This window comes from Aquarana catesbeiana, linkage group LG02 (assembly GCF_042186555.1).
Source record: "Aquarana catesbeiana isolate 2022-GZ linkage group LG02, ASM4218655v1, whole genome shotgun sequence".
Lineage (NCBI taxonomy): Eukaryota > Metazoa > Chordata > Amphibia > Anura > Ranidae > Aquarana > Aquarana catesbeiana.
The window spans coordinates 90,991,647-91,018,720 of NC_133325.1; the positions used below are offsets into that span (position 1 = coordinate 90,991,647).

Consider the following 27,074-nt stretch of genomic DNA (forward strand, 5'->3'; position numbering starts at 1 on the left):
TAACTGACACTCCCAGCACTTCGCATAGGGCAGCGTGAACTGCCACCGGGGGACATGCGATGCGGGAACTTGCAGTGGATTTGCAGGGTTCCCGCATCGCAGCAGTGTGAACCGGCCTTTATTCTCATAGCAGTTTTGAGTCCAGTAAGCTTTTGAAGAAACGAATTCTGTTGCTTGGGCTCCTATCTTGTTCTGTCATTACCTTGCTTAGATATGTACTGTGGATTATTTTGTAAAGGAAACAGAACTGGAAAAAATAAATACCCCTGAATACCAAGACATTTGTAAATTGTTTAAAAAAATATAAAAATTACTTTCATTCCCGAAAATAAAATGTTACAAGGAAATCAAATCATTATTAACCCATTAAAACTCATAACATTTTTAGTATGCTGTATTTGTTATCGAGACTTCTTTCCAGGGTTTCTTCTGCCGATATAAAGTTTCTTCAGCTCCAGCCAGGACTGCCACAGTAATAGGCCAGGGATGAGCACCCATAAACCATTGAAGAACACCAAGTAGACCCACAGATAGAGCCAGTTGGAGGTGTTAAGGTAGGGGCTGCCAGTTAGCCACTCTGGGCAAAATGTCATCCATCCTCCATACAATTCACAAACACACAGTGTGATTTGTAGAAAGTGCCTGAAACACCAAAGGAATATAAAAAATTATAGGACATATTAATGCCATACATTAGTCACAAAAACAGTGTCTTCCCAAGTCTGTGAAAGATATGGTTAACCACATAAGGACTTAACCCCTCCCGCTGCTTGTAATAACAATCGAGCGGCTGCTTAGCCACATCGGTTGTTATCACAAGAAAGCCGACCATCAGCTTTAACCACTTCAGCCCCAGAAGATTTTGCCCCCTTAATGACCAGGCTATTTTTTGCGATGTGGCACTGTGTCGCTTTAACTGACAATTGCGCGGACGTGCAAAAAAAATTGACGTATTTTTTTCCCACAAATAGAGCTTTCTTTTGGTGGTATTTGATCACCTCTGCTGTTTTTATTTTTTGTGCTATAAACAGAAAAAGAGTGACAATTTTGAAAAAAAACAATATTTTTTTACTTTTTGCTATAAGAGCCCTTGCACACTGGGGCGGGGGGCGGCGTCGGCGGTAAAACGCCGCTATTATTAGCGGCGTTTTACCGTCGGTATGCGGCCGCTAGCGGGGCGGTTTTACCCCCCGCTAGCGGCCGAGAAAGGGTTAAATACCACCGCAAAGCGCCTCTGCAGAGGCGCTTTGCCGGCGGTATAGCCGCGCCGTCCCATTGATTTCAATGGGCAGGAGCGGTAAAGGAGCGGTATACACACCGCTCCTTCACCGCTCCGAAGATGCTGCTAGCAGGACTTTATTTTACCGTCCTGCCAGCGCATCGCTCCAGTGTGCAAGCCCTCGGGGCTTGCACACTGGAATGAAAGCAGCGGCACTTTCGGGGCGGTTTGCAGGCGCTATTATTAGCGCAATAGCGCCTGCAAACCGCCCCAGTGTGCAAGGGCTCTAATAAATATCCTCCCAATAAAATATAAAAAACAAGTTTCTTCCTCAGTTTAGGCCGATATATATTCTTCTACATATTTTTTGTAAAAGAAAAAACAAAAAAAAAAAAAAAAACGCAATAAGCGTATATTGATTGGTTTGTGCAAAAGTTATAGTGTCTACAAAATAGGGAATAGATTTATGGCATTTTTATTATTATTATTTTTTTTACTAGTAATGGCGGGGATCTGCGATTTTTAGCAGGAATGCGACATTGTGGCGGACAGATCAGACACTTTTGACACATTTTTTGGACCATTCACATTTATACAGCGATCAGTGCTATAAAAATGCACTGATTACTGTGTAATTGTCACTGGTAGAGAAGGGGTTAACACTAGGGGGGCGATCAAGGGGTTAAATGTGTTCCCTCGTGAGTGTTTCTGTGGGGGGGATGGGACTGGCTAGGAGGAGGAGACAGATCGCTGTTCCTAGCTAGTAGGAACAGACGATTTGTCCCTCCTCTCCTGTCAAAACAGGGATTTGTGTGCTTTACACACATCCCAGTTCTGGCTCTCATGGCTGCGATGTCACGCGCAATCGCGTCCCCCACCGTGCAGCTATAGCTGTTTAACCACTTCAGCCCCAGATGATTTGGCTGCTCAATGACCAGGCCATTTTTTGCGATACGGCACTGTCGCCTGACAATTGTGCAGTCGTGCGACAATGTACCCAAACAAAATTGACGTCCTTTTTTCCCCACAAATAGAGCTTTCTTTTGGTGGTATTTGATCGCTTCTGCGGTTTTTATTTTTTGCTTTATAAACAAAAAAGAGTGACAATTTTGCGAGAGAGCGAGAACGCGAAACAGAGAGAGAGAGAGAGAGAAAATTAACACACAATCTGTCTCTACTCCCCTGGAAAAACTGGGATCTGTGTGCATGAGCGATTGCGGAATCCCGACTCGCATCGGCTCCGGGCACACGCCCATAGTGGCCAAAAGGTGAAGCGACGTAAGGTAACGTTGTTTCGCCCAGCCGTGCCATTCTGCAGCAGTAAAACCGCGTCGGCTGGTCAGCAAGCGGTTAAAGGGCCAATGTACAGCTACGGCGATTTGTGCGGGAGAGCCGACCTGCCGCAGTATAATGATGGCGGCTGGTCAGCTAGTGATTAACCACTTAAGGCCGAGCCTCTTTCTGAGATTTGTTGTTTACAAGTTAAAAACATTTTTTTTTTGCTAGAAAATTACTTAGAACCCCCAAACATTATACATTTTTTTCTAACACCCTAGAGAATAAAATGGTGGTCGTTGCAATACTTTCTGTCACACCGTATTTGCGCAGCGGTCTTACAAGCGCACTTTTTTTGCATACACTTTTTTGAATTAAAGAATAAGACAGCGGTAAAGTTAGCCCATTTTTTTTACACTGTGAAAGATGTTATGCCGAGTAAATTGATACCCAACATGTCACTCTTCAAAATTGCGCCCGCTTGTGCAATGGCGACAAACTTTTACCCTTAAAAATCTCCATAGGCAACGTTTAAAAAAATTCTACAGGTTGCATGTTTTGAGTTACAGAGGAGGTCTAGGGCTAGAATTATTGTTCTCAGTCTACTAATCGCGGTGATATCTCATATGTGTGGTTTGAACACCGTTTTCATATGCGGGCGCTACTCATGTATGCGTTCGCTTCTTCGCGCGAGCTTGTCGGGAGGGGCGCCTTTAAAAAAAAATGTTTTTCTCATTTATTTTACCTTTTACTTTTACACTGTTCTTTTAAAAAAAAAAAAAAAAAATTCACTTTTATTCCTATTACAAGGAATGTAAACATCCCTTGTAATAGAAAACAAAGCATGACAGGACCTCTTAAATATGAGATCTGGGGTCAAAAAAGACTCTCATATTTACAATAAAATGCAATTTAAAAAAAAAAAAAAAAAAAAAAAAAATGGCCCTTTAAGAGCTATGGGCGGAAGTGACGTTGCTTCCATCCTGCAATGATATGGAGACGGGTGGGGACCATCTTCGCCTCACTTGTCTCCATGTCAAGATAGGGAACGGATGCGATCGCCTCCACCGCTGCCGACGGCACCAGAGCGCAGTGGGAGGGGCCCCTCTCCTGCCGCCAATAAAAATGACCACGCAGCAAATCCGCCGCAGAGACCACTATTATTGGAAACTGGACCGCCCGCTGAAGAAGAGGATACCGGGGTTATGGCAGCTAGTTGCTGCCATAACGATATTCCTCTTCAAAGTAACGACGTATAACGACGGTGGGCGGTCCGGAAGTGGTTAAGGCTGGCCACACATTATACAATTTTCTTGTTCAATTTTCATTAGATTTACCTTTAACTATGTACTGTAGTGCAAGAGCCTGCCTGATATTATATGTTTTTGGTAAATCTAAAGGAAACAAATTTAAGGAAAATTGTATAGTGTGTATCCAACTTTAGGCTCCATTCACACTTGTGCAACTTGTCATGCAACTTTGGACATCAAAGTTGCATGACAAGTCGTTCCCCATGTTTTCCAAAATTCTATAATGTATGGCCAGCTTTAGACTATTGCATATCAAGCACCAAGAAAGACTCCAAGGTCTATGCCTAGGAAGAGAGGTGAACTGCAAACTTTGACGTACTAATCAGCACTCACCTGTAATACTTATCCTTCACAATGGCATAAATTAATGCTACAGCCAACAAACCGTCCACAACTACAGTGAGGATTTCCAGAGATACAATGGTGGGATCTGAGTGCAGCCAACGCTCATCTGCTTTCCCATACTCCTTCCCTGGAAAATAACAAGAGAACCTCATCTGCTGGAAGGGACATAATGTGCAACCAAGACTAGTCAAATTGAAAAGACTGCCATTGCTTTGCTAGCAATTAAACTTGAAGTTTTCTGGCTGCCATGCTGATTTAAGCTGGCCATACACCTATAGATTATCTGCAGATTTTCTATGGTTAGATGGAAAAAGTGGGAGATTCCTCCACCCACACAGTTTAGCAAACATGGAGAAATCTGTTGCACTTTTTCCATCTAACCACAGAAAATCTGCAGATAATCTATAGGTGTATGGCCAGCTTTAGAGCCCATTCACACAGGGACAACTTGTCAGGCGACCTAGTCGCCTCCCGTTCTGTGCTATGGAACCGTTCTAAGGGGAGCGACGCAAGTCGCTCTGACTTAGAAAAAGGTTCCTGTACGACTTCGGGGGCGACTTGCATAGACTTCTATACAGAAGTCGTTTTGCAAGTCGCCCGGGCAGTCGTTTGCAGGTCGCCTTGCGACCTGCAAGTCGTGTTGCCCCTGTGTGAATGGGGTCTTAGGCTCGATTCACACCTATGCATGTTGCTTTTGAGCGTTTTTGGAGGTTTTTTTTTTTCATGCTTGCCACGTTTTTGAGCAGCGTTTTTGCCGCGATTTGCGTTTTTTTTTACAGTTTTTTTTTTACAGTCTTAAAAAAAATTAAAAAAAAAAAACTGCAAAAACGCATCAAAAACGCATCAAAAACGGTGCAAAAACGGTGCACTTGCGTTTTTGATGCTTGTCCATTGAATTCTATTACATGCAAAACGCTGCATTTTGCATGAAAAAAAGTCCCTGACCCTTTCCAAAAATGCAGAGAAACAAAAAGGCATTGATGTGAACATGTTCCATAGGAACCCATGTTAAAAAATTCCCGTGCATTTCTGCAAAATGCATCAAAAAACGCGCTAGTGTGAATGGAGCCTTAGGCTGGGTTCACACTGGTGCGACACGACAGCCGTCCTACTTTGGATCCGACTTTGCCCTGCGACATGAAGCCGGCATGTGTCCGACTTTCAATGAACGGGGATCCGACTTGGATCCCCGCCAATGCCCGGCACTGTGTTTGGTATGAATCTTTAGGGGGAACTCCGCGCCAAATTTTAAATAAAAAACCGGCATGGGTTCCCCCTCCAAGGGCATACCAGGCCCTTGGGTCTGGTATGGACCTTGAGGGGAACCCCCTACGCCGATGAAAACATGCCCAGGGACTGTGACGGCATAAGGGGGCGGGGTCACCGCCTATATAAGTCAGAGCAGAGCGCACAGAGAGCATTCCAGCCGGGGAGAGCGTCGTGTCAACATCGGAAGAAGAGATGAAGAGAAGAAGCGGCGAGACAGCGGCGACAAGACAGCGGCAGCAGACCGGGCCCCTCGCTGGCAATAGAGCTGGAAGAAGATAGCGGCGGGGCCCGGGAGAAGAGGCGGAACACCGGGAGAAGTCGGAAGAAGATACCGGAGCTGCCCAATAAATTAATTTTGAAACCTGTGTACTGTGGTTTTTTTTATTGACACTTCCCTAGGTGAATGGGTAGGGGTACCATGTACCCCATACTCATTCACATAGGGTGGGGGGCCGGGATCTGGGGGCCCCCTTATTAAAGGGGGCTCCTGGATCCCGATAAGCCCTCCGCCCGCAGACCCCGACAACCAACGGCCAGGGTTGTCGGGAAGAGGCCCTTGTCCTCATCAACATGGGGACAAGGTGCTTTGGGGTGGGGGGCCGCAGCGCGCCCCCTCCCCCAAGGCACCAACCCCCCATGTTGAGGGCATGCGGCCTGGTACGGTTCAGGAGGGGGGGGGGGGCGCTCGCTCGTCCCCACCCCCATTCCTGTCCGGCCGGGCTGCGTGCTCGGATAAGGGTCTGGTATGGATTGGGGGGGACCCCCACGCCGTTTTTATCGGCGTAGGGGGTTCCCCTCAAGGTCCATACCAGACCCAAGGGCCTGGTATGCTCTTGGAGGGGGAACCCATGCCGGTTTTTTATTTAAAATTTGGCGTGGAGTTCCCCCTCAAGAACATCTGAGCACAAGTCGCGTGCCGAAGTCGGATCATGCAAGACGGCAATCCGACTTTGATCCGACTTCAATGATAGTCAATAGGCTGAAGTAGGATCAAAGTCGGACCAAAGTAGTACAGGGAGCATTTCTAAAGTCGGAACGACTTGTGTCGGACCAGTTAGGACGGCTCCCATAGGGAAACATTAAATTTCACACGTCATGCGACATGAGCTCCCAATGTCGGAGCGTTTGTCGGACCAGTGTGAACCCAGCCTCAGAGTATTTAACAACTTTGGAGTCACTGACTTGGAACAAGTGTAGACCATTAAAATCAGAGCTCCTAATCTGGAGCATCTGACCTTCTTCCAGGTTAGACACTCCAAAAGCACTGAAGCTATGAGATCAGCATGACAGCAACAAATAGGGTTTTTAGAAGGGAGCTCTGCAATAAAAATAAATAAATAAAAAAAGTACAGATTTCCTCTAAGCATCTCCTATTGTAGTGATTCCCTTAATTTAATCCAATTTTAGATTTTGTTTAAGGAGAAAAAGTGATCGAACAAGATGGGTGCAGAAAAGGCATTGTTTTACCAAATATTTAGATCTATATAACAAATTTAATAACCCCTTCACGCCTACGGGTAAAACAAATTAATGCCTAAGCACAGTTTTGACATGTGTTAGCAAAACCGTATATATATCACACAACTACTTTGTGCATCCAGGTGGATTATACCTTGTATGGATAGCTCGTTTTTTTTTTTAATTTTAAAGGAAAATTGTCCCAAAATAGTTTAATAATTTAATTCGACTGTACATTTTTTGTTACTACCATAACCTACCACCAAAGAACAACCCAAATGAAATTCTCCTGCTGCCAACGATCGCAGTGATACCACATATGTGTATGTTATTTATTGTATGTCCCTGCAGAACAGCCCAGAAACAATAGTACGAATTTTGCTTACCCTACTTTAAACACATTGACACTGACATTGATACTGATTTTTTTTTATTATTTTTTTTTAATCGTGCCCAAAATATACTGCCCATGACCTTTGAACCTTATTTGACCCAAACACTAACCCTGGCATTGACCTAGATCAATGTAAGTTTCCTTTCCATTCACAGAGAGAGAAGCACAGGTGTGGGCTTCACAGTGACTAATCAACAGTCAGGTGACCCGGAACGGGGAGTTCCAGGTCCCAATTATTAGTATGGGACACCAAGGGTCCCCAGTGAGACCCCAGTCTCTGTGCTGGAGGCGCGCTGTGCGGCACGCTCACAGTACAAAAACAGATATGCATATATGTACATGAAAAAAATCAATCAGCGCAATTTAAATCACTAAATGCAACTCAAGCTGCTATGCACCAAGGGTCAATGATCAAATCCCATAAAAACATATAACAATAAAAACAGTGCAGCGCTAAATAAAATGAATAAATGCCCATAAGCGGAAACATGAGCATCAATATAAAGTGTCCATAATCATGCTGATATAATCCATGCACGTGAATCCGTAAGAGACCTCCGCCACTTATAGTACCAGCCGCTAACCTCACAGGGGGTATCCACTGACGAAGTTCCACCCCTGGGACGTAAGGCGTACGGATGGAAGGAAATAGTGTGATATCACCCACGGCCACCGTTGACTCTGTAAACATACGCTCGAATACCAGGCACTGGGATTCAGTGCCCTGTTTGTAAGTGTTATGCCACGTACACACGAGCGGACTTTTCGATCGGACTGGTCCGATGGTCTATCCGAAGGACTTCCAACTGACTTTCCGAACAAACAGACTTGCCTACACAAGATCACACCAAAGTCCGACGGATTCGTACGTGATGACGTACAACCGGACTAAAATAAGGAAGTTGATAGCCAGTAGCCAATAGCTGCCCTAGCGTCGGCTTTCGTCCGGACTAGCATATAGACGAGCGGACTTTGATAGGATCTGGGTCTGGCGGAGTTCCGACGTAAAGGTTTGAAACATGTTCCAAATCTAAAGTCCGTCAGATTTTCGACCGAAAAAGTCAGCTGCAGGTCTGATGAAGCCCACACATGGTCGAATCGTCCGTCGGACCAGTCCGGTCGAAAAGTCCGCTCGTGTGTACGCGGCATTAGGCCCCATGTACACGGGACGCTGTTAAACGTGCGTTCTGAGGCAGTTGGATGCTTTTTTCAACTGCCCCTGAACTCACTCAATGTTATCATATGTGACCATGTACACAGTCTCGTTTATTGCCGTTTTTTTGCAGTTGCGTTTAACAGCGTTTCTTTGGAAGCAAAAAATGGGTTCAGACGCAGAAGATTTCCACGTTTCAGACGCCAAACGCGGGTACTCTCTCTCTCTCTATATATATATATATAGTCATACTTTTTCAAGTAGAAGGTCAAATTTGGCAATGGACATGCGTGTGAAATTAAAAAATTTGTAGGGGAAGGTACGCAGCTGTATGTACAGGTTTACAAAATATCCTACCAAAATTCGCTGCGCAATCAAAGGATGGGTCCAATAGCGACAAACTCTGACTCTGGACCTCTCACGCAATTTTCTATGTCGTTCTAGCCTCATCAAGAGCAACGTCAGGAGCATTTCCTCACATATGCTCATTATGGGATCCATTGCAAAAAAAAAAAAAAAAAAGCACACAAATACAAATATACAGCTGCTCTCTCTGCTGCTGCTACTCACTCTGGTCAAAATGGCTGAAATAGTTAACTACAATGTTTTTTGAGCTTGGGGAGGGTCTTAAATGAGGTAATCTTAATAAACGCTTCTAGACGCAAACGCGGTTAAACGCAGCATGCAAACACAGCTAAACAGGCTTTTTAATCGCAGGTTTCAAGGTATCAAAAAAATTTGTTCAGAGGACTTTGCCTCAACGTCCCGTGTACATGGGGCCTTATTCTCGTTTTATTCATTAAATATATATCTGGCAGAGAGCACTATGTATATCTTTAATTTATGTTTTACTTATGAAAATCGGACATCTTGTGCCAATTGTTTGGAGTACAGTAAGAGGGATCTGTGTATGGCAGCCCCACCTCGTGTCACCTTCAGCCATTGATACCCCGTTGGGGAAAACGCTTGTGACCCTAGTCTCAGGGGTCCACGATGTGATGTGAGTGGCTAGTACTAGAAGTGGTGGAGATACGCATATATGCAGCCCCATGGAAAGCCCAGTACAGTGAGGCCACATATATGCATATTGTTGGCGCAAAGGGGTTAAAATGTGCAAATCTGGGGTAAATGTGAATGTGCAGTATGTAAAGCGTTGTGTGCATTGTGGTAGTAAAACAAATACCTGTAATAAAGAAGTACATAAGAACCAAAAACTTACACAATGCAGCCAAAGCTCCCTCCGATGTGGCCACCGTTCCCACTAGAGACATGTAAACAAAAGGTCCTTCCTACAAACAACACACATCAAACTCATTAGAATCTATATTAGGAATAAGTGATGCAACTTACAAGAACATTTGCCTTTGTTAACCCCTGGCAGGAAGAGGCACTTTAAATGGGTTGGCAGTTGACTGAACTGTCCATAACAGCTCGGTCACAGTTCTTTGGGTGCCAATGGAATGCGCCCCAGAACAAGACAGCCAAGCATATACAGTGGGGACGGAAAGTATTCAGATCCCCTAAAATTTTTCACTCTTTCGTATATTGCAGCCATTTGCTAAAATCATTTCAGTACATTTTTTTTCTCATTTATGTACACACAGCACCCCATATTGACAGAAAAACAGAATTGTTGACATTTTTGCAGATTTATTAAAAAAGAAAAACTGAAATATCACATGGTCCTAAGTATTCAGACCCTTTGCTCAGTATTTAGTAGAAGCACCCTTTTGATCTAATACAGCCATGAGTCTTTTTGGGAAAGATGTAATAAGTTTTTCACACCTGGATTTGGGGATCCTCTGCCATTCCTCCTTGCAGATCCTCTCCAGTTCTGTCAGTTGGATGGTAAACGTTGGTGGACAGCCATTTTTAGGTCTCTCCAGAGATGCTCAATTGGGTTTAAAGTGGATGTAAACCCAATGTCATCCTTTCTAACCTACTGCCATAGGGGTTATCTATAAGGATATACATGCCTCCTGCATGTATCTTTACCTGTCAAATGTCTCCCCTCTGTCTGTTATTAGACCCAAAAAACTGCAGATTCTGTGGGCGGGTCTGTTGTCTGGAGCTCGGTGGGTGGAGTCGTGATGTCAGTAGACTCCCCGCCCACCTCTACACTCCCCTTGTCAATATGCATTTTCTCCTGTGTATTTCTTACACTGAACTTCTGCTATGATCTCTAACATCCAGTGAAAAGACAGGAAAGTAACCACGTGACTTCAGCATGCCAAATCATGGTGAGGTGTGGAACAGCCAATCCTTGCAGAACTGCTGAAGAAAGGAGTGGGGGAGGGAATTAAAAAATAATGCATCTGTCTTAGGCTAGTGCACGAGATGTAAATCACCTGTCACTCACAGCAAGGGGGAGGATTTGACAAAGTTTTTCTGTTTGTCAAGATTTATCTCACTGAACAATAAAAGGGGATTGCTCAGAGATGGATTAACTCTTTGTGGCAAGACTGGGCTCAAATGATAGGAAATCTTATACTCTACAGTATGATAAAAATAAATAAATACATTTTTGGGTTTACATCCACTTTAAGTCAGGGCTCTGGCTGGGCCATTCAAGAACAGTCACGGAGTTGTTGTGAAGCCACTCCTTCGTTATTTTAGCTGTGTGTTTAGGGTCATTGACTTGTTGGAAGGTAAACCTTTGGCCCAGTCTGAGGTCCTGAGCACTCTGGACAAGGTTTTCGTCCAGGATATCCCTGTACTTGGCCACATTTATCTTTCCCTCGATTGCAACCAGTCCTCCTGTCCCTGCAGCTGAAAAACACCTCCACAGCATGATGCTGCCACCACCATGCTTCACTGTTGGGACTGTATTGGACAGGTGATGAGTAGTACCTGGTTTTCTCCAAACATACCACTTAGAATTAAGGCCAAAAAGTTCTATCTTGGTCTCATCAGACCTTAGAATCTTATTTCTCACCATCTTGGAGTCCTGCAGGCTTTCATGTGTGTTGCACTGAGGAGAGGCTTCCGTCGGGCCACTCTGCCATAAAGCCCCGACTGGTGGAGGGCTGCAGTGATGGTTGACTTTCTACAACTTTCTCCCATCTCCTGACTGCATCTCTGGAGCTCAGCCACAGTGATCTTTGGGTTCTTCTTTACCTCTCTCACCAGGGCTCTTCTCCCCCGATAGCTCAGTTTGGCAAGACAGCCAGCTCTAGGAAGGGTTCTGGTCATCCCAAACATCTTCCATTTAAGGATTATGGAGGCCACTGTGCTCTTATGAACCTTAAGTGCAGCAGAAATTTTTTGTAACCTTGGCCAGATCTGTGCCTTGCCACAATTCTGTCTCTGAGCTCTTCAGGCATTTCCTTTGACCTCATGATTCTCATTTGCTCTGACATGCACTGTGAGCTGTAAGGTCTTATATAGACAGGTGTGTGGCTTTCCTAATCAAGTCCAATCAGTATAATCAAGCTGGACTCAAATGAAGGTGTAGAACCATCTCAAGGATGATTAGAAGAAATGGACAGCACCTGAGTTACACAGCAAAGGGTCTGAATACTTATGACCATGTGATATATTTCAGTTTTTCTTTTTTAATAAATCTGCAAAAATGTCAACAATTCTGTGTTTTTCTGTCAATATGGGGTGCTGTGTGTACATTAATGAGGAAAAAAATGAACTTAAATGATTTTAGCAAATGGCTGCAATATAACAAAGAGTGACAAATTTAAGAGGGTCTGAATACTTTCCGTCCCCACTGTATGTGGTGGCTAAGGGACAAAGTGGATTCTTCACCTCCCAAATCAACTAAGGCTCTGTGCACTACCCTATTCGGCTGCCGGATTTCGATGACTGAGGAAGACCAATAAGGTGGCATGGGACCCAGGCTGCTGCATCTGATCATCGGAGCACAGCAGAACAATGCTGGATCCTCTGGGCAGGGGAGTATCTGAATCCAAGACAACCCTGGAGCCACTGAAGTTTCTCTTTAACCACTTCAGCTCTGGAAGGTTTACCCTCCTTAATGACCAGGCCATTTTTTGCGATACGGCACTGCAGTTGAGCTCACTTCGGTAGCCAGACTGTCAGGATCTCAGACAAGATGAAAGCAAAGCTCTGGCCAGTGATAAACACTCTATGATGGCTGATCCTAGAGTGAAAATTAAGTAACCAGTGATCCAGTTCAGCCACTGTGGCTACAAGACTGTATGCTTTTTTCTCCAGTAGTCCGTTGTGGTCAGTTAACACTTATGGTTCATCCCATAAGTGGCACATACCGCTTTTAAGTCGGAGTGGTGACTGTTCAAGTCAGATCCAGTGATATCTACAAGGGGGATTAATCTTATATGTTAATCGCTAATGACCAGAGGATAGCCAAAAGGCAAAGTAACAAAGATTGAATGACAGGTTAAACCTGGGAAAACCTATAGAGGGGAATAATCAATAATCATCTTCTCATTTGTCTGTCTAAAGCCGAGTCTACTCCCTTCGGGGAGCAACAAAGTTTTGCCACTCAAGTCGCCCAGCAGAATTATATGTAAATTTGAGCCTTAGGATCCGTGGGTCCTGTGCATTAAAGCGGAGTTCCACCCATTTAAAAGTCAGCAGCTACAAAAAGTGTAGCTGCTGACTTTTAATAATCGGACACTCACCTGTCCCACGGTCCAGCGATGCGGGCGAACAAAGCCCTGCTCCTCTCCCCCTCCTCTCTGCGGTGCCGGCATTGTAACTGTGGGCGCACGGCTGTGGCTTCACAGCCAGACACGCACTGCGCATGCGCAAACTGCGCTCTGAATGGTCAGGCAATCTTCTAGGACCTGCGATGTGTCCCAGAAGATTGCAGGGAGGGAGGGGGGAGAGATGAACTTCCTTCCAGCGCCACAGAGCCCCAGGAGGAAGTGGGGGCTAGAGGGTATCTCCACCCCCCCCCCCCCAAAAAATGACATGCCAAATGTGGAATGTCAAGTAGATCACCATCACTTAAAGCGGAAGTTCCATTTTTGGGTAGAACTCCGCTTTAAGGAAGCCATTGGAATTTTTCGTTCCTCTCCTCCAACTTATTGCATTCCCTCCATGATGCATTAGAGCAATTAATGCCGGAAAACAAGTATTCCCTACACCTTGGTTAACGGTGAGGCATCCAGCCAAAGATGATGTCAAGGGTTATGACTGCATTTCTTTAGTCAAAAGTCTTGGTCAACAAGCAGAAGGATTAGGATCTCAAACTTCATATGGTATCGTTGCAATCAATCTCTCCAGCCATCAATAAGGCTCGGCTTCCACAAATCGTACCCCATGATTTCCAAGGAGTACTGTTCATAGCTGTGCAACTTCAAATTGCAGCGACTTCAAAGTAATCCCTGCGCTGCTTTGATGCGACTTGGGGTCCATAGACCAAGAATACACAGGCATTGCTTCAAGTCGCATAAAGATCGCAGCAAAATTGCACAACTTTTAGGTCGCAATAGAGGAAACCTAGGCTAAGATTGTAGATTGTCTTTAGACCTAGCAGGTGTGTTTACTGTATACACATACTTCGAGACTCCCATGCTTCTGAAAAGCACCTTCGCTTGGCCGTTCTAGTTCACTACGAGTTTATCTGGCAGACGTTGGCTTTTTCACAAACTCAGGGCATTTCCCAGGACATTAGGTCCAGTAGTGGTCATCTTGCGGGAGCAAGGGCTTCTGGTGATCCTTGTTTGGGCAACAGCCTGGCCCAATGTCTTCCAGGTCCTGGATATAAAAATTCTAGTTCAGATTCTGATCGCATTGGTAGGAGCCATCATCGAGAGACCAACTAGTCTCATTACAGCAATGACCTGACTGGAAGTAGTTTTGAATCTATGAAGAATATAGTAGAGTTACCCTCAGAGAGAGCAACAGTATAAGTATCTCAATTGAACAAATTATAGCTCTTTTCCATTGGTTGCATCCCACGGTCGCAAAAGGGTAGAGAAGTAGCCTGAAGTAAGACATGTGGTCCGAGGGGCCCAGTGGAAGCTTGACAACTTTCATTAACTGGTTTTGTAGTGAAGTGAAGACTTGCTTCCTGCACCAGGAACAGTGATTCCACAGAGGAGACAAGCCCCTTTTGGGAAGCAGCTAATCTTTCTGCTTATCCGCTTCTAGGCATACCAATAATTGCAATCTATTACTTGTCGGGTATTCATGCCAATGGAGGACAAGGTGTCCAAAGTCAGAGTGGCAGTGGTCGCAGGCTGAAGTGCTTCCAAAAACGCAATAAAGAGAGCCTCAGCTATGCTGCAAAGACTCAGCAAAATTCCTACCTTCGGTTTCGAGAAGGAATGGAAGACTAGTCAACTTCTGCCAGAGGTATCTCCCAGTCAAGTCTGCCAGCCTTTTAGGTTCGGGTTTCCTAGTACTTCCTGCCAGACGCCGTAAGGTACAAAGCCGTTGGATGTCAAGGGATGGTCTCCAAACCAACAAGCCATTCAAGGGAGCGGCAACAAATAAGGCTATCAGGATATTGATCTGACAGTAACCTTGGTGGCTTCCCAGAGGTGGAAGCAGTGAAACTTATGACATCCAGCTGGGTCTGCAGATTAGCCAATATGTATATCGAACAAACCTAATGGTCTCCAGGATCCTTATCAGGATCCGCAGTCGTTCAGTGGTGATGATAACTGCCCGGTGGCCTGCAGGCCATGATATCCATGGGTACAGTCTCGGATCCGGGAACCTCCTATTCTCCTTCCTGAGATCCAATACCTCAAACAGCGTGGCCAGCAGTATCTTCCAAATTCAGACAAGTTATATCTAGATAATGGAGACCAAGAAGTGAAGGCTCACCTGGAGGTCTCGTCTTTAGTGTTTGAAATCTTATGTAGGTCAGGGCACCTACTCCAAACTTAAAGTATATTAGATCATAGGAAACCCTACAGAATTTAAAGGATGGAATCCTCTGTCCCCTGCTGTAAGGATTGAGTTGTATACAAGTAAGCCTAGAGACGGCATTAAAAGATAGATGAGGCTCGGTAGTGTCCTCACTCTCTGGGATCCAGTAACTGTTGCATATCCTTGGCAAACCAATTTCGAAAGACCTGGGCAGATTGTTCTTTCCCTTGGGGTCTTCCAAGTAGTGTGGGACACATAGTCTCACTCTCCATTCAGAGAGATAAGACATCCTCAATATGGCCAGTAAGACTGAAGAAGTATTTTGTATGGCTAATAGGTCTAGAAGGATCTCGGATATCCAAGTGTCAAGACGTAAACTACCTTGTTGCTGAAATTATCAGGCAAAATGTCTCTAGTGTCTTCCTCAGCACTATACAGAGGTCTGCATCTTTGCATCTGGGTTAGAACATCATCCTTCCGGCATATTCAAACTAAAGTGTTTGAAGTACCACAAGCATTGGAAATGGATTCAAGGTTGAAGAAAGACATAGAAGTGGCCCTTCTTCAAAGAGCAAACAATAGGCTCTTCAGGCCTAGCGGCATCAGAAGAGGACAATCGCTGTCCATGCGGATCAAGTTAATCAAGGGGCTTAGATAGCTAGGTCAAATCAATTGAGGACAGAGACTGCTTTCCCAGATGGATTGCGCAACCATGGACGGTACTCAAAGGAGTCCCTACAGAACTAATATGTAAACTGCGACCTGGTCTACATTCAACACATTGGGGGCCCATTTTAAAGTGGACCCAAGCGGCCTTGGCTACAATACACTTCAGTCGTTAGTGAGGATAGATCTAACCCTCGACCTAAACACTTCAGCATTACCCACCCTTGTTGTACCTGGTGATTGGTACATCCCATACGTATATGCTGTCATGCTTGTGTCAGGAAAGAGGAAAATATTATACTTACCCGACGGTAATTTTCCTTTCCTGATGCAAAGCATGACAGCATATAGGTCCCTCCCTAAAGGGCTTTGCAGTGATAATAAGTTACGAGAACGCTGCCTGCAGAGAGGAGACTTCTTATATAGTATGACCAGTCCTGGAATAGGGCAGACCCAATCAATTGGTGGTGGCAGAAATTGAAAAAAAACAAAAAAAAAAACAATCATACAGCGCCGATCAAGGGTATTTTTTTATGCCCTTGTGAATCACTTATGATCGGGTGTGGAAAATCGCCATCAACTATCGTTGTGCGATTATTATTATTTTTTTCTGCCACAACCGATCAACTCGAGGCATTCAAAACTGTCACCCTCTGTTGCTAGACCATTTTTGGGGTCTCAAGCACCCCTATGCACAGCCACTCCCAGTGGGTGGGATCTCTAGCACTCTTATGCACGGCCAATCCCAGTGGGCAGGGTCTCTAGCACTCTGTGCACAGCCACTCCCACTGGGAGGGGTCTCTAGCACTCCTATGCACAGCCACTCCCAGTGGGCGGGGTCTCTAGCACTCCTATGCACAGCCACTTCCAGTGGGCGGGGTCTCTAGCACTCCTATGCACAGCCACTTCCAGTGGGCGGGGTCTCTAGCACTCCTATGCACAGACACTCCTAGTGGGCGGGGTCTCTAGCACTCCTATGCAGAGCCACTCCCAGTGGACGGGGTCTCTAGCACTCCTATGCACAGACACTCCTAGTGGGCGGGGTCTCTAGCACTCCTAGTGGGCGGGGTCTCTAGCACTTCTATGCAGACACTCCTTGTGGGCGGGGTCTCTAGCACTCCTATGTACAGTCAATCCCTGTGCAGGGGGAACTCGCACTCCTATGTACAGACACTCCTTGTGGGCGGGGTCTATAGTCCTCCTAGGTCTCTAGCACTCCTATACACAGACACTTCTAGTGGGCGGGGTCTCCAGTACTCCTATGCACAGACACTCCTAGTGGGCAGTATCTCTAGCACTCCTATGCACAGACACTCCCAGTGGGCAGTATCTCTAGCACTCCTATGTACAGCCAATCCATGTGCGCAGGGTCTCTAGCACCCCTGTGCACAGACACTCCCAGTGGGTGGGGTCTCTAGCACTCTTATGCACAGCCACTTCCAGTGGGTGAGATCTCTAGTACTCCTATACAGACACTCCTAGTGGGCGGGGTCTCTAGCACTCCTATGCACAGCCACTCCCAGTGGACGGGGTCTCTAGCACTCCTATGCACAGCCACTCCCAGTGGACGGGGTCTCTAGCACTCCTATGCACAGCCACTCCCAGTGGACGGGGTCTCTAGCACTCCTATGCACAGACACTCCTAGTGGGCGGAGTCTCTAGCACTCCTAGTGAGTGGGGTCTCTAGAACTCCTATGCACAGAAACTCCTAGTGAGCGGGGTCTCTAGCACTTCTATGTACAGTCAATCCCTGTGCACAGGGTCTCTAGCACTCCTATGTACAAACACTCCTTGTGGGCAGGGTCTATAGTACTCCTAGGTCTCTAGCACTCCTATGCACAGACACTTCTAGTGGGCGGGGTCTCCAGTACTCCTATGCACAGACACTCCTAGTGGGCGGGTGTCTAGCACTCCTACGCACAAACACTCCTAGTGGGCGGGGTCTCTAGCACTCCTATGCACACACTCCTAGTAGGCGGGGTCTCTAGCACTCCTATGCACAGACTCTCCCAGTGGACAGGATCTCTAGCACTCCTATGTACAGCCAATCCATGTGCGCGGGGTCTCTAGCACCCCTATGCACAGACACTTCTAGTGGGCGGGGTCTCTAGCACTCCTATGCACAGACACTCCTAGTGGGCAGGTCTCTAGCACTCCTATGCACAGACACTCCTGGTGGGCGGGGTCTCTAGCACTCCTATGTACAGCCAACCCCTGTCCACAGGGTCTCTAGCACTCCTATGCACAGACACTCCCAGTGGGCGGGGTCTCTAGCACTCCTATGTACAGCAAATCCATGTGGGTGGGGTCTCTAGTACTCCTCCTTGCAGGCGGGGTCTCAAGCAACCCTATGCACAGACACTTCTAGTAGGTGGGGTCTCTAGCACTCCTATGCACAGACACTCCAAGTAGGCGGGGTCTCTAGCACTCCTATGCACAGACACTCCTAGTGGGCTGGGTCTCTAGCACTCCTATGTACAGTCAATCCCTGTGCACGGGGTCTCTAGCACGCCTATGTACAGACACTCCTTGTGGGCGGGGTCTATAGTCCTCCTAGGTCTCTAGCACTCCTATACACAGACACTTCTAGTGGGCGGGGTCTCCAGTACTCCTATGCACAGACACTCCCAGTGGGCAGTATCTCTAGCACTCCTATGTACAGCCCATCCATGTGCGCAGGGTCTCTAGCACCTCTATGCACACACTCTTAGCAGGCGGGGTCTCTAGCACTCCTATGCACACACTCCTAGTAGACGGGGTCACTCCTATGCACACACTCCTAGTAGACGGGGTCTCTAGCACTCCTATGCACAGACTCTCCCAGTGGACAGGATCTCTAGCACTTCTATGTACAGCCATTCCATGTGCGCAGGGTCTCTAGCACCCCTATGCACACACTCCTAGTGGGCGGGGTCTCTAGAACTCCTATGTACACACCCATTGTGGGTGGGGTCTCTAGCACTCCTATGCACAGACAATCCCAGTGGGCAGGATCTCTAGCACTCCTATGTACAGCCAATCCATGTGCGCTGGGTCTCTAGCACCCCTATGCACAGACACTCCTATAGGGCGGGGTCTCTAGCACTCCTATGCACACACACTCCTAGTGGGCAGGGTCTCTAGCACTCCTATGCACACACACTCCTAGTGGGCAGGGTCTCTAGCACTCCTATGCACACACACTCCTAGTGGGCAGGGTCTTTAGCACTCCTATGTACAGCCAACCCCTGTGCACAGGGTCTCTAGCACTCCTATGCACAGACACTCCTTGTGGGCGGGGTCTCTAGTCATCCTAGGTCTCTAGCACTCCTATGCACAGACACTACTAGTGGTCAGGGTCTCTAGCACTCCTATGTACAGCAAATCGATGTGGGTGGGGTCTCTAGTACTCCTCCTTGCAGGCGGTGTCTCTAGTAACCCTATGTACATACACTCCCAGGTGGCAGGATCTCTAGCACTCCTATGTACAGCCAATCCTTGTGGGCGGGGTCTCTAGCACCCCTATGCACAGAAACTTAGTGGGCGGGGTCTCTAGCACTCCTACGTACAGACACTCCCAGTGGGCGGGATTCTAGCACTGCCATGTAATGACACTCACCAATGTGAAATGGACGATAGCATCATAGAAGAGCCACACCAGAACCCATCTGTCCGTCGCAGAGCTCCTCCCCCCCAGCCGCTGTGCCAGGACATAGCCCAGGGCCAGCTGTGCCGCACAGGCCGCCAGGGAGTACACGGTCACCGAGCTCAGCAGTGCCGGAGCAGCTCTGTCCGCCATAGCCGCCAATATCGCTACACCGGGATCCCCTACACTGCAGGTAGTGGCTGGAATACAGAGGAGGCGGGGCGCTTTACGGCCATATGTCGGCCAATAAAAAGCGACTGCACTCAGGATCTCCCCATGTATAGCCCGCCCACTCTTCACAAACGCGGCCCCTGGCCACGCCCACCCGCCAGCCTTTTGGAGAGATAGTGAAAGATCTTCTGATTATTGTGCGGGAAATGTCATTCTACCCGGGACAAGAGGCAGGAAAAATTATAAACCCCCCAAACATTCTAGACCTTGAGAAAGCAGACACCCCGGAGAATAAAATGGTGGCAGTTCCAATTTTTTCATAAAAAAAAGGTTAATTAATTTCACAAGTGCTTTTTTTACTACTACTATTCCTTTATATCTTTTAGCACTGGCAAACACTTTTTGATAGATAAAAAGTGCATTTTATACACAACTATATAGATCAGACCAAAATGAGGGACAAATGAGGGACATTGCTTCAAATCAGGGACATGAAGTAGGTGCTACACCAATACTACCTATACACCTACCGCTGTACACCTAGTACTACCTATAAACTTACCGCTGTACACCTAGTACTACCTATACACCTACCGCTGTACACCTAGTACTACCTATAAACCTACCGCTGTACACCTAGTACTACCTATACACCTACCGCTGTACACCTAGTACTACCTATACACCTACCGCTGTACACCTAGTACTACCTATACACCTACCGCTGTACACCTAGTACTACCTATACACCTACCGCTGTACACCTAGTACTACCTATACACCTACCGCTGTACACCTAGTACTACCTATACACCTACCGCTGTACACCTAGTACTACCTATACACCTACCGCTGTACACCTAGTACTACCTATACACCTACCGCTGTACACCTAGTACTACCTATACACCTACCGCTGTACACCTAGTACTACCTATACACCTACCGCTGTACACCTAGTACTACCTATACACCTACCGCTGTACACCTAGTACTACCTATACACCTACCTCTGTACACCTAGTACTACCTATACACCTACCGCTGTACACCTAGTACTACCTATACACCTACCGCTGTACACCTAGTACTACCTATACACCTACCGCTGTACACCTAGTACTACCTATACACCTACCGCTGTACACCTAGTACTATCTATACACCTACCGCTGTACACCTAGTACTACCTATACACCTACCGCTGTACACCTAGTACTACCTATACACCTACCGCTGTACACCTAGTACTACCTATACACCTACCGCTGTACACCTAGTACTATCTATACACCTACCGCTGTACACCTAGTACTACCTATACACCTACCGCTGTACACCTAGTACTACCTATACACCTACCGCTGTACACCTAGTACTACCTATACACCTACCGCTGTACACCTAGTACTACCTATACACCTACCGCTGTACACCTAGTACTATCTATACACCTACCGCTGTACACCTAGTACTACCTATACACCTACCTCTGTACACCTAGTACTACCTATACACCTACCGCTGTACACCTAGTACTACCTATACACCTACCGCTGTACACCTAGTACTACCTATAAACCTACCGCTGTACACCTAGTACTACCTATACACCTACCGCTGTACACCTAGTATTACCTATACACCTACCGCTGTACACCTAGTACTACCTATACACCTACCGCTGTACACCTAGTACTACCTATACACCTACCGCTGTACACCTAGTACTACCTATACACCTACCGCTGTACACCTAGTACTACCTATACACCTACCGCTGTACACCTAGTACTACCTATACACCTACCGCTGTACACCTAGTACTACCTATACACCTACCGCTGTACACCTAGTACTACCTATACACCTACCGCTGTACACCTAGTACTACCTATACACCTACCGCTGTACACCTAGTACTACCTATACACCTACCGCTGTACACCTAGTACTACCTATACACCTACCGCTGTACACCTAGTACTACCTATACAGCTACCGCTGTACACCCAGTACTACCTATACACCTACCGCTGTACACCTAGTACTACCTATACACCTACCGCTGTACACCTAGTACTACCTATACACCTACCGCTGTACACCTAGTACTACCTATACAACTACCGCTGTACACCTAGTACTACCTATACACCTACCGCTGTACACCTAGTACTACCTTTACACCTACCGCTGTACACCTAGTACTACCTATACACCTACCGCTGTACACCTAGTACTACCTATACACCTACCGCTGTACACCTAGTACTACCTATACACCTACCGCTGTACACCTAGTACTACCTATACACCTACCGCTGTACACCTAGTACTACCTATACACCTACCGCTGTACACCTTGTACTACCTATACACCTACCGCTGTACACCTAGTACTACCTGTACACCTACCGCTGTACACCTAGTACTACCTGTACACCTACCGCTGTACACCTAGTACTACCTATACACCTACCGCTGTACACCTAGTACTACCTATACACCTACCGCTGTACACCTAGTACTACCTATACACCTACCGCTGTACACCTAGTACTACCTATACACCTACCGCTGTACACCTAGTACTACCTATACACCTACCGCTGTACACCTAGTACTACCTATACACCTACCGCTGTACACCTAGTACTACCTATACACCTACCGCTGTACACCTAGTACTACCTATACACCTACCGCTGTACACCTAGTACTACCTATACACCTACCGCTGTACACCTAGTACTACCTATACACCTACCGCTGTACACCTAGTACTACCTATACACCTACCGCTGTACACCTAGTACTACCTATACACCTACCGCTGTACACCTAGTACTACCTATACACCTACCGCTGTACACCTAGTACTACCTATACACCTACCGCTGTACACCTAGTACTACCTATACACCTACCGCTGTACACCTAGTACTACCTATAAACCTACCGCTGTACACCTAGTACTACCTATACACCTACCGCTGTACACCTAGTACTACCTATACACCTACCGCTGTACACCTAGTACTACCTATACACCTACCGCTGTACACCTAGTACTATCTATACACCTACCGCTGTACACCTAGTACTACCTATACACCTACCGCTGTACACCTAGTACTACCTATACAGCTACCGCTGTACACCTAGTACTACCTATACACCTACCGCTGTACACCTAGTACTACCTATACAGCTACCGCTGTACACCTAGTACTACCTATACACCTACCGCTGTACACCTAGTACTACCTATACAGCTACCGCTGTACACCTAGTACTACCTATACACCTACCGCTGTACACCTAGTACTACCTATACACCTACCGCTGTACACCTAGTACTACCTATACACCTACCGCTGTACACCTAGTACTACCTATACACCTACCGCTGTACACCTAGTACTACCTATACAGCTACCGCTGTACACCTAGTACTACCTATACACCTACCGCTGTACACCTAGTACTACCTATACACCTACCGCTGTACACCTAGTACTACCTATACACCTACCGCTGTACACCTAGTACTACCTATACACCTACCGCTGTACACCTAGTACTATCTATACACCTACCGCTGTACACCTAGTACTACCTATACACCTACCGCTGTACACCTAGTACTACCTATACACCTACCGCTGTACACCTAGTACTACCTATACACCTACCGCTGTACACCTAGTACTACCTATACACCTACCGCTGTACACCTAGTACTACCTATACACCTACCGCTGTACACCTAGTACTACCTATACACCTACCGCTGTACACCTAGTACTACCTATACACCTACCGCTGTACACCTAGTACTACCTATACACCTACCGCTGTACACCTAGTACTATCTATACACCTACCGCTGTACACCTAGTACTACCTATACACCTACCGCTGTACACCTAGTACTACCTATACACCTACCGCTGTACACCTAGTACTACCTATACACCTACCGCTGTACACCTAGTACTACCTATACACCTACCGCTGTACACCTAGTACTACCTATACACCTACCGCTGTACACCTAGTACTACCTATACACCTACCGCTGTACACCTAGTACTACCTATACAGTTACCGCTGTACACCTAGTACTACCTATACACCTACCGCTGTACACCTAGTACTACCTATACACCTACCGCTGTACACCTAGTACTACCTATACACCTACCGCTGTACACCTAGTACTACCTTTACACCTACCGCTGTACACCTAGTACTACCTATACACCTACCGCTGTACACCTAGTACTACCTATACACCTACCGCTGTACACCTAGTACTACCTATACACCTACCGCTGTACACCTAGTACTACCTATACACCTACCTCTGTACACCTAGTACTACCTATACACCTACCGCTGTACACCTAGTACTACCTATACACCTACCGCTGTACACCTAGTACTACCTATACACCTACCGCTGTACACCTAGTACTACCTATACACCTACCGCTGTACACCTAGTACTACCTATACACCTACCGCTGTACACCTAGTACTACCTATACACCTACCGCTGTACACCTAGTACTACCTATACACCTACCGCTGTACACCTAGTACTACCTATACACCTACCGCTGTACACCTAGTACTACCTATACACCTACCGCTGTACACCTAGTACTACCTATACACCTACCGCTGTACACCTAGTACTACCTATACACCTACCGCTGTACACCTAGTACTACCTATACACCTACCGCTGTACACCTAGTACTACCTATACACCTACCGCTGTACACCTAGTACTACCTATACACCTACCGCTGTACACCTAGTACTACCTATACACCTACCGCTATACACCTAGTACTACCTATACACCTACCGCTGTACACCTAGTACTACCTATACACCTACCGCTGTACACCTAGTACTACCTATACACCTACCGCTGTACACCTAGTACTACCTATACACCTACCGCTGTACACCTAGTACTACCTATACACCTACCGCTGTACACCTAGTACTACCTATACACCTACCGCTGTACACCTAGTACTACCTATACACCTACCGCTGTAAACCTAGTACTACCTATACACCTACCGCTGTACACCTAGTACTACCTATACACCTACCGCTGTACACCTAGTACTACCTATACACCTACCGCTGTACACCTAGTACTACCTATACACCTACCGCTGTACACCTAGTACTATCTATACACCTACCGCTGTACACCTAGTACTACCTATACACCTACCGCTGTACACCTAGTACTACCTATACACCTACCGCTGTACACCTAGTACTACCTATACACCTACCGCTGTACACCTAGTACTACCTATACACCTACCGCTATACAGAATTAAAGAACTTGTTTGAGCTTCAGGCGTAGGGCTTCAGGCGTTTTGGAGTGGAGATGTGAATCATCTCCATAGAGAATAATGGATTTTTTCCCCTCCAGCGTTTTGTAGCTTGAGGCTTCAAGCTACAAAATGCTCAGGTGTGAATGGAGCCTAAAGTGTAACTAAAGGCAAAACTTTTTTTTTTTTTTTTCCATTTTGAATAGAGCAAGGCCCCGTTCACACCTGAGCGATTTTCTGCTTGCAGCTCTAAAATGCTCAACAAACCAAATCCCATTAATTTCAATGGCCCCTGTTCACATCTGAGTGTTCTGTCGCCTGAAGCTCAACAAATTACATGAGTTTCTTGGCAGATTACAAGTGTTTTTGGCCCCCTAGACTTCAATAGAAACGCCTGACTTGAGCGTTTTCTGCTCAAATAGCAGCTCTCTATCCCAAATTTCCTCTCCTCTCCCCCCTCTCTCCTTTTGATTGGCTAAACAAAAAAGCCAGAAGCTGTAAAACGCTTGTAATACAGTTCTAAAATGCTAAAAAAAAAAAAAAAAAAAAAAACGCTCATAAAACGCCAATGAATCGATACGCTCAGGTGTGAATGGAGCCTTCGGGAGGCTTAGAAAACCCATCAGTTTTTTGCCATCTGTGTCCAATTGGGGAGATTTCCATTCACTTCCTGTCTCATAGCCAAAACAGGAAGTGAGAGTAAACCCCTCCAAAAGTGAGGGAATCCTGATATGTCACCAGGATCACCAGAACTAATGTCCCCATTGGAAGCTTTTTCCTCTATTACTGTTCTGACGTCAACCCAAAATTTTGTACTTTCTTGTATTTTTACCTTTGATAATAATGGTAAACAGGACAAATAGAGAGGATGAATCTCCCTAATGGGGGAGGGGGGTGGCACAGACAGCAATAAATTATATCAGGCGTTCTAATCTCTCTCCACTATATCCATTTAGTTACACATTCCATACACTGTACAAATCAAAACAAAAGTTTTGACTTCAGATACATTTTAGCTGTTTTGCAAGGTGATAACTATGGTAGTAATTCTGAGTATATTCTGGAAAGTAAAAGAAGTTGCCCTGCACTCTGCCCTTCATTGTGTCACTCCTAGACAACCTTGACATAAGTCACAAGGCAAACAAGCTCAGCAAAGATAACACAAGAGATTTGTGCCCTGTGGGTTATAGGTTATTGGAGGTGCATTGGGAATAGCAGAATCCATGTATCTGTTTATGGCCTACTGCTGTGAAAAAAATGCAAGACTTAAAATAGAAATCAAGAAATAAAAGAAATGTTCATCACAGAACTATGCCTTTTTTTTTAATGCAGTGCCATCGGAGGGCCCGGAGGTTTCGGGCATCCCATATTGTGTTTTATCATTGTCCCTTGAACACAGAGATTTCTTCAGATTCTCTGAATCCTTTGATATTATGCAGTGGCGTAACTAGAACCTTCCGGGCCCCGATGCAAGAAACCAGAAAGGGCCCCTTCCCTCGGAGCCCGGTAGCGGAATGCCAGGGCCCAGTCACAGGTGCGATGTTTGTGTGGTAGTTCTGCCAAAGGTGTCAGTAGTTTTTTCTATTTTTATTTTATTTTTCTACCATTTTTGTTTTATTCAATTTTCTTTTTTTAAATATTTTTTACTTTTTTTTTTAGGAGCCCCGTTGGGGGCTTTGGTGAAATATCAGGGGTATAAAAAGACCTCTGATGTTTCACCTTTGAGACAGAGAAAGGAGATTGAGGACACAGCCTCAGCTGCACAGAATGAATGGAGAGGAATAGATCTGTACAGAGCTTCCCGTTCATTCACAAATGGAAGCATAGGAAACACAGTTTACTATGTTTCAGTTATGAATAGACAGTCACGGATCACTGACTCTTCAGAAAAGGCTTCATCCTGACAGATCCCCTGCAGAGCTGTGGGGATGGGGGGCAGGAAAAAGCACTGGGGGGGGGCTGGAGAGAACATGGGGGGCAGCAGAAAGAAGCTGGATAGGA

At 46.2% G+C, this 27,074-nt stretch overlaps 1 protein-coding gene across 1 annotated transcript; it reads right to left on the reverse strand.

Moving 5' to 3' along the window:
* Positions 1 to 278: 278 nt before the first annotated feature.
* EBPL (EBP like) lies at positions 279 to 19,787 on the reverse strand. Its single transcript, XM_073613169.1, has 4 exons — positions 19,504 to 19,787; positions 9,643 to 9,712; positions 4,138 to 4,276; positions 279 to 642 (listed from the first exon to the last, which is right to left on the reverse strand). The coding sequence occupies exons 1-4, from the start codon at positions 19,681 to 19,683 to the stop codon at positions 402 to 404; spliced, it is 630 nt and encodes a 209-aa protein (XP_073469270.1). The 5' UTR covers positions 19,684 to 19,787; the 3' UTR covers positions 279 to 401.
* Positions 19,788 to 27,074: the final 7,287 nt, after the last annotated feature.

What these genes read in the sequence shown, in the direction of transcription:
- EBPL (XM_073613169.1), bottom strand. Translation starts at nt 19,683, where the DNA reads ATGGCGGACAGAGCTGCTCCGGCACTGCTGAGCTCGGTGACCGTGTAC. An exon ending in CTATCGTCCATTTCACATTG is followed by an intron (nt 9,713 to 19,503) that starts GTGAGTGTCATT and finishes TGTTGTTTGTAG; the next exon opens with GAAGGACCTTTTGTTTACAT. An exon ending in GTGAAGGATAAGTATTACAG is followed by an intron (nt 643 to 4,137) that starts GTGAGTGCTGAT and finishes TTGGTGTTTCAG; the next exon opens with GCACTTTCTACAAATCACAC.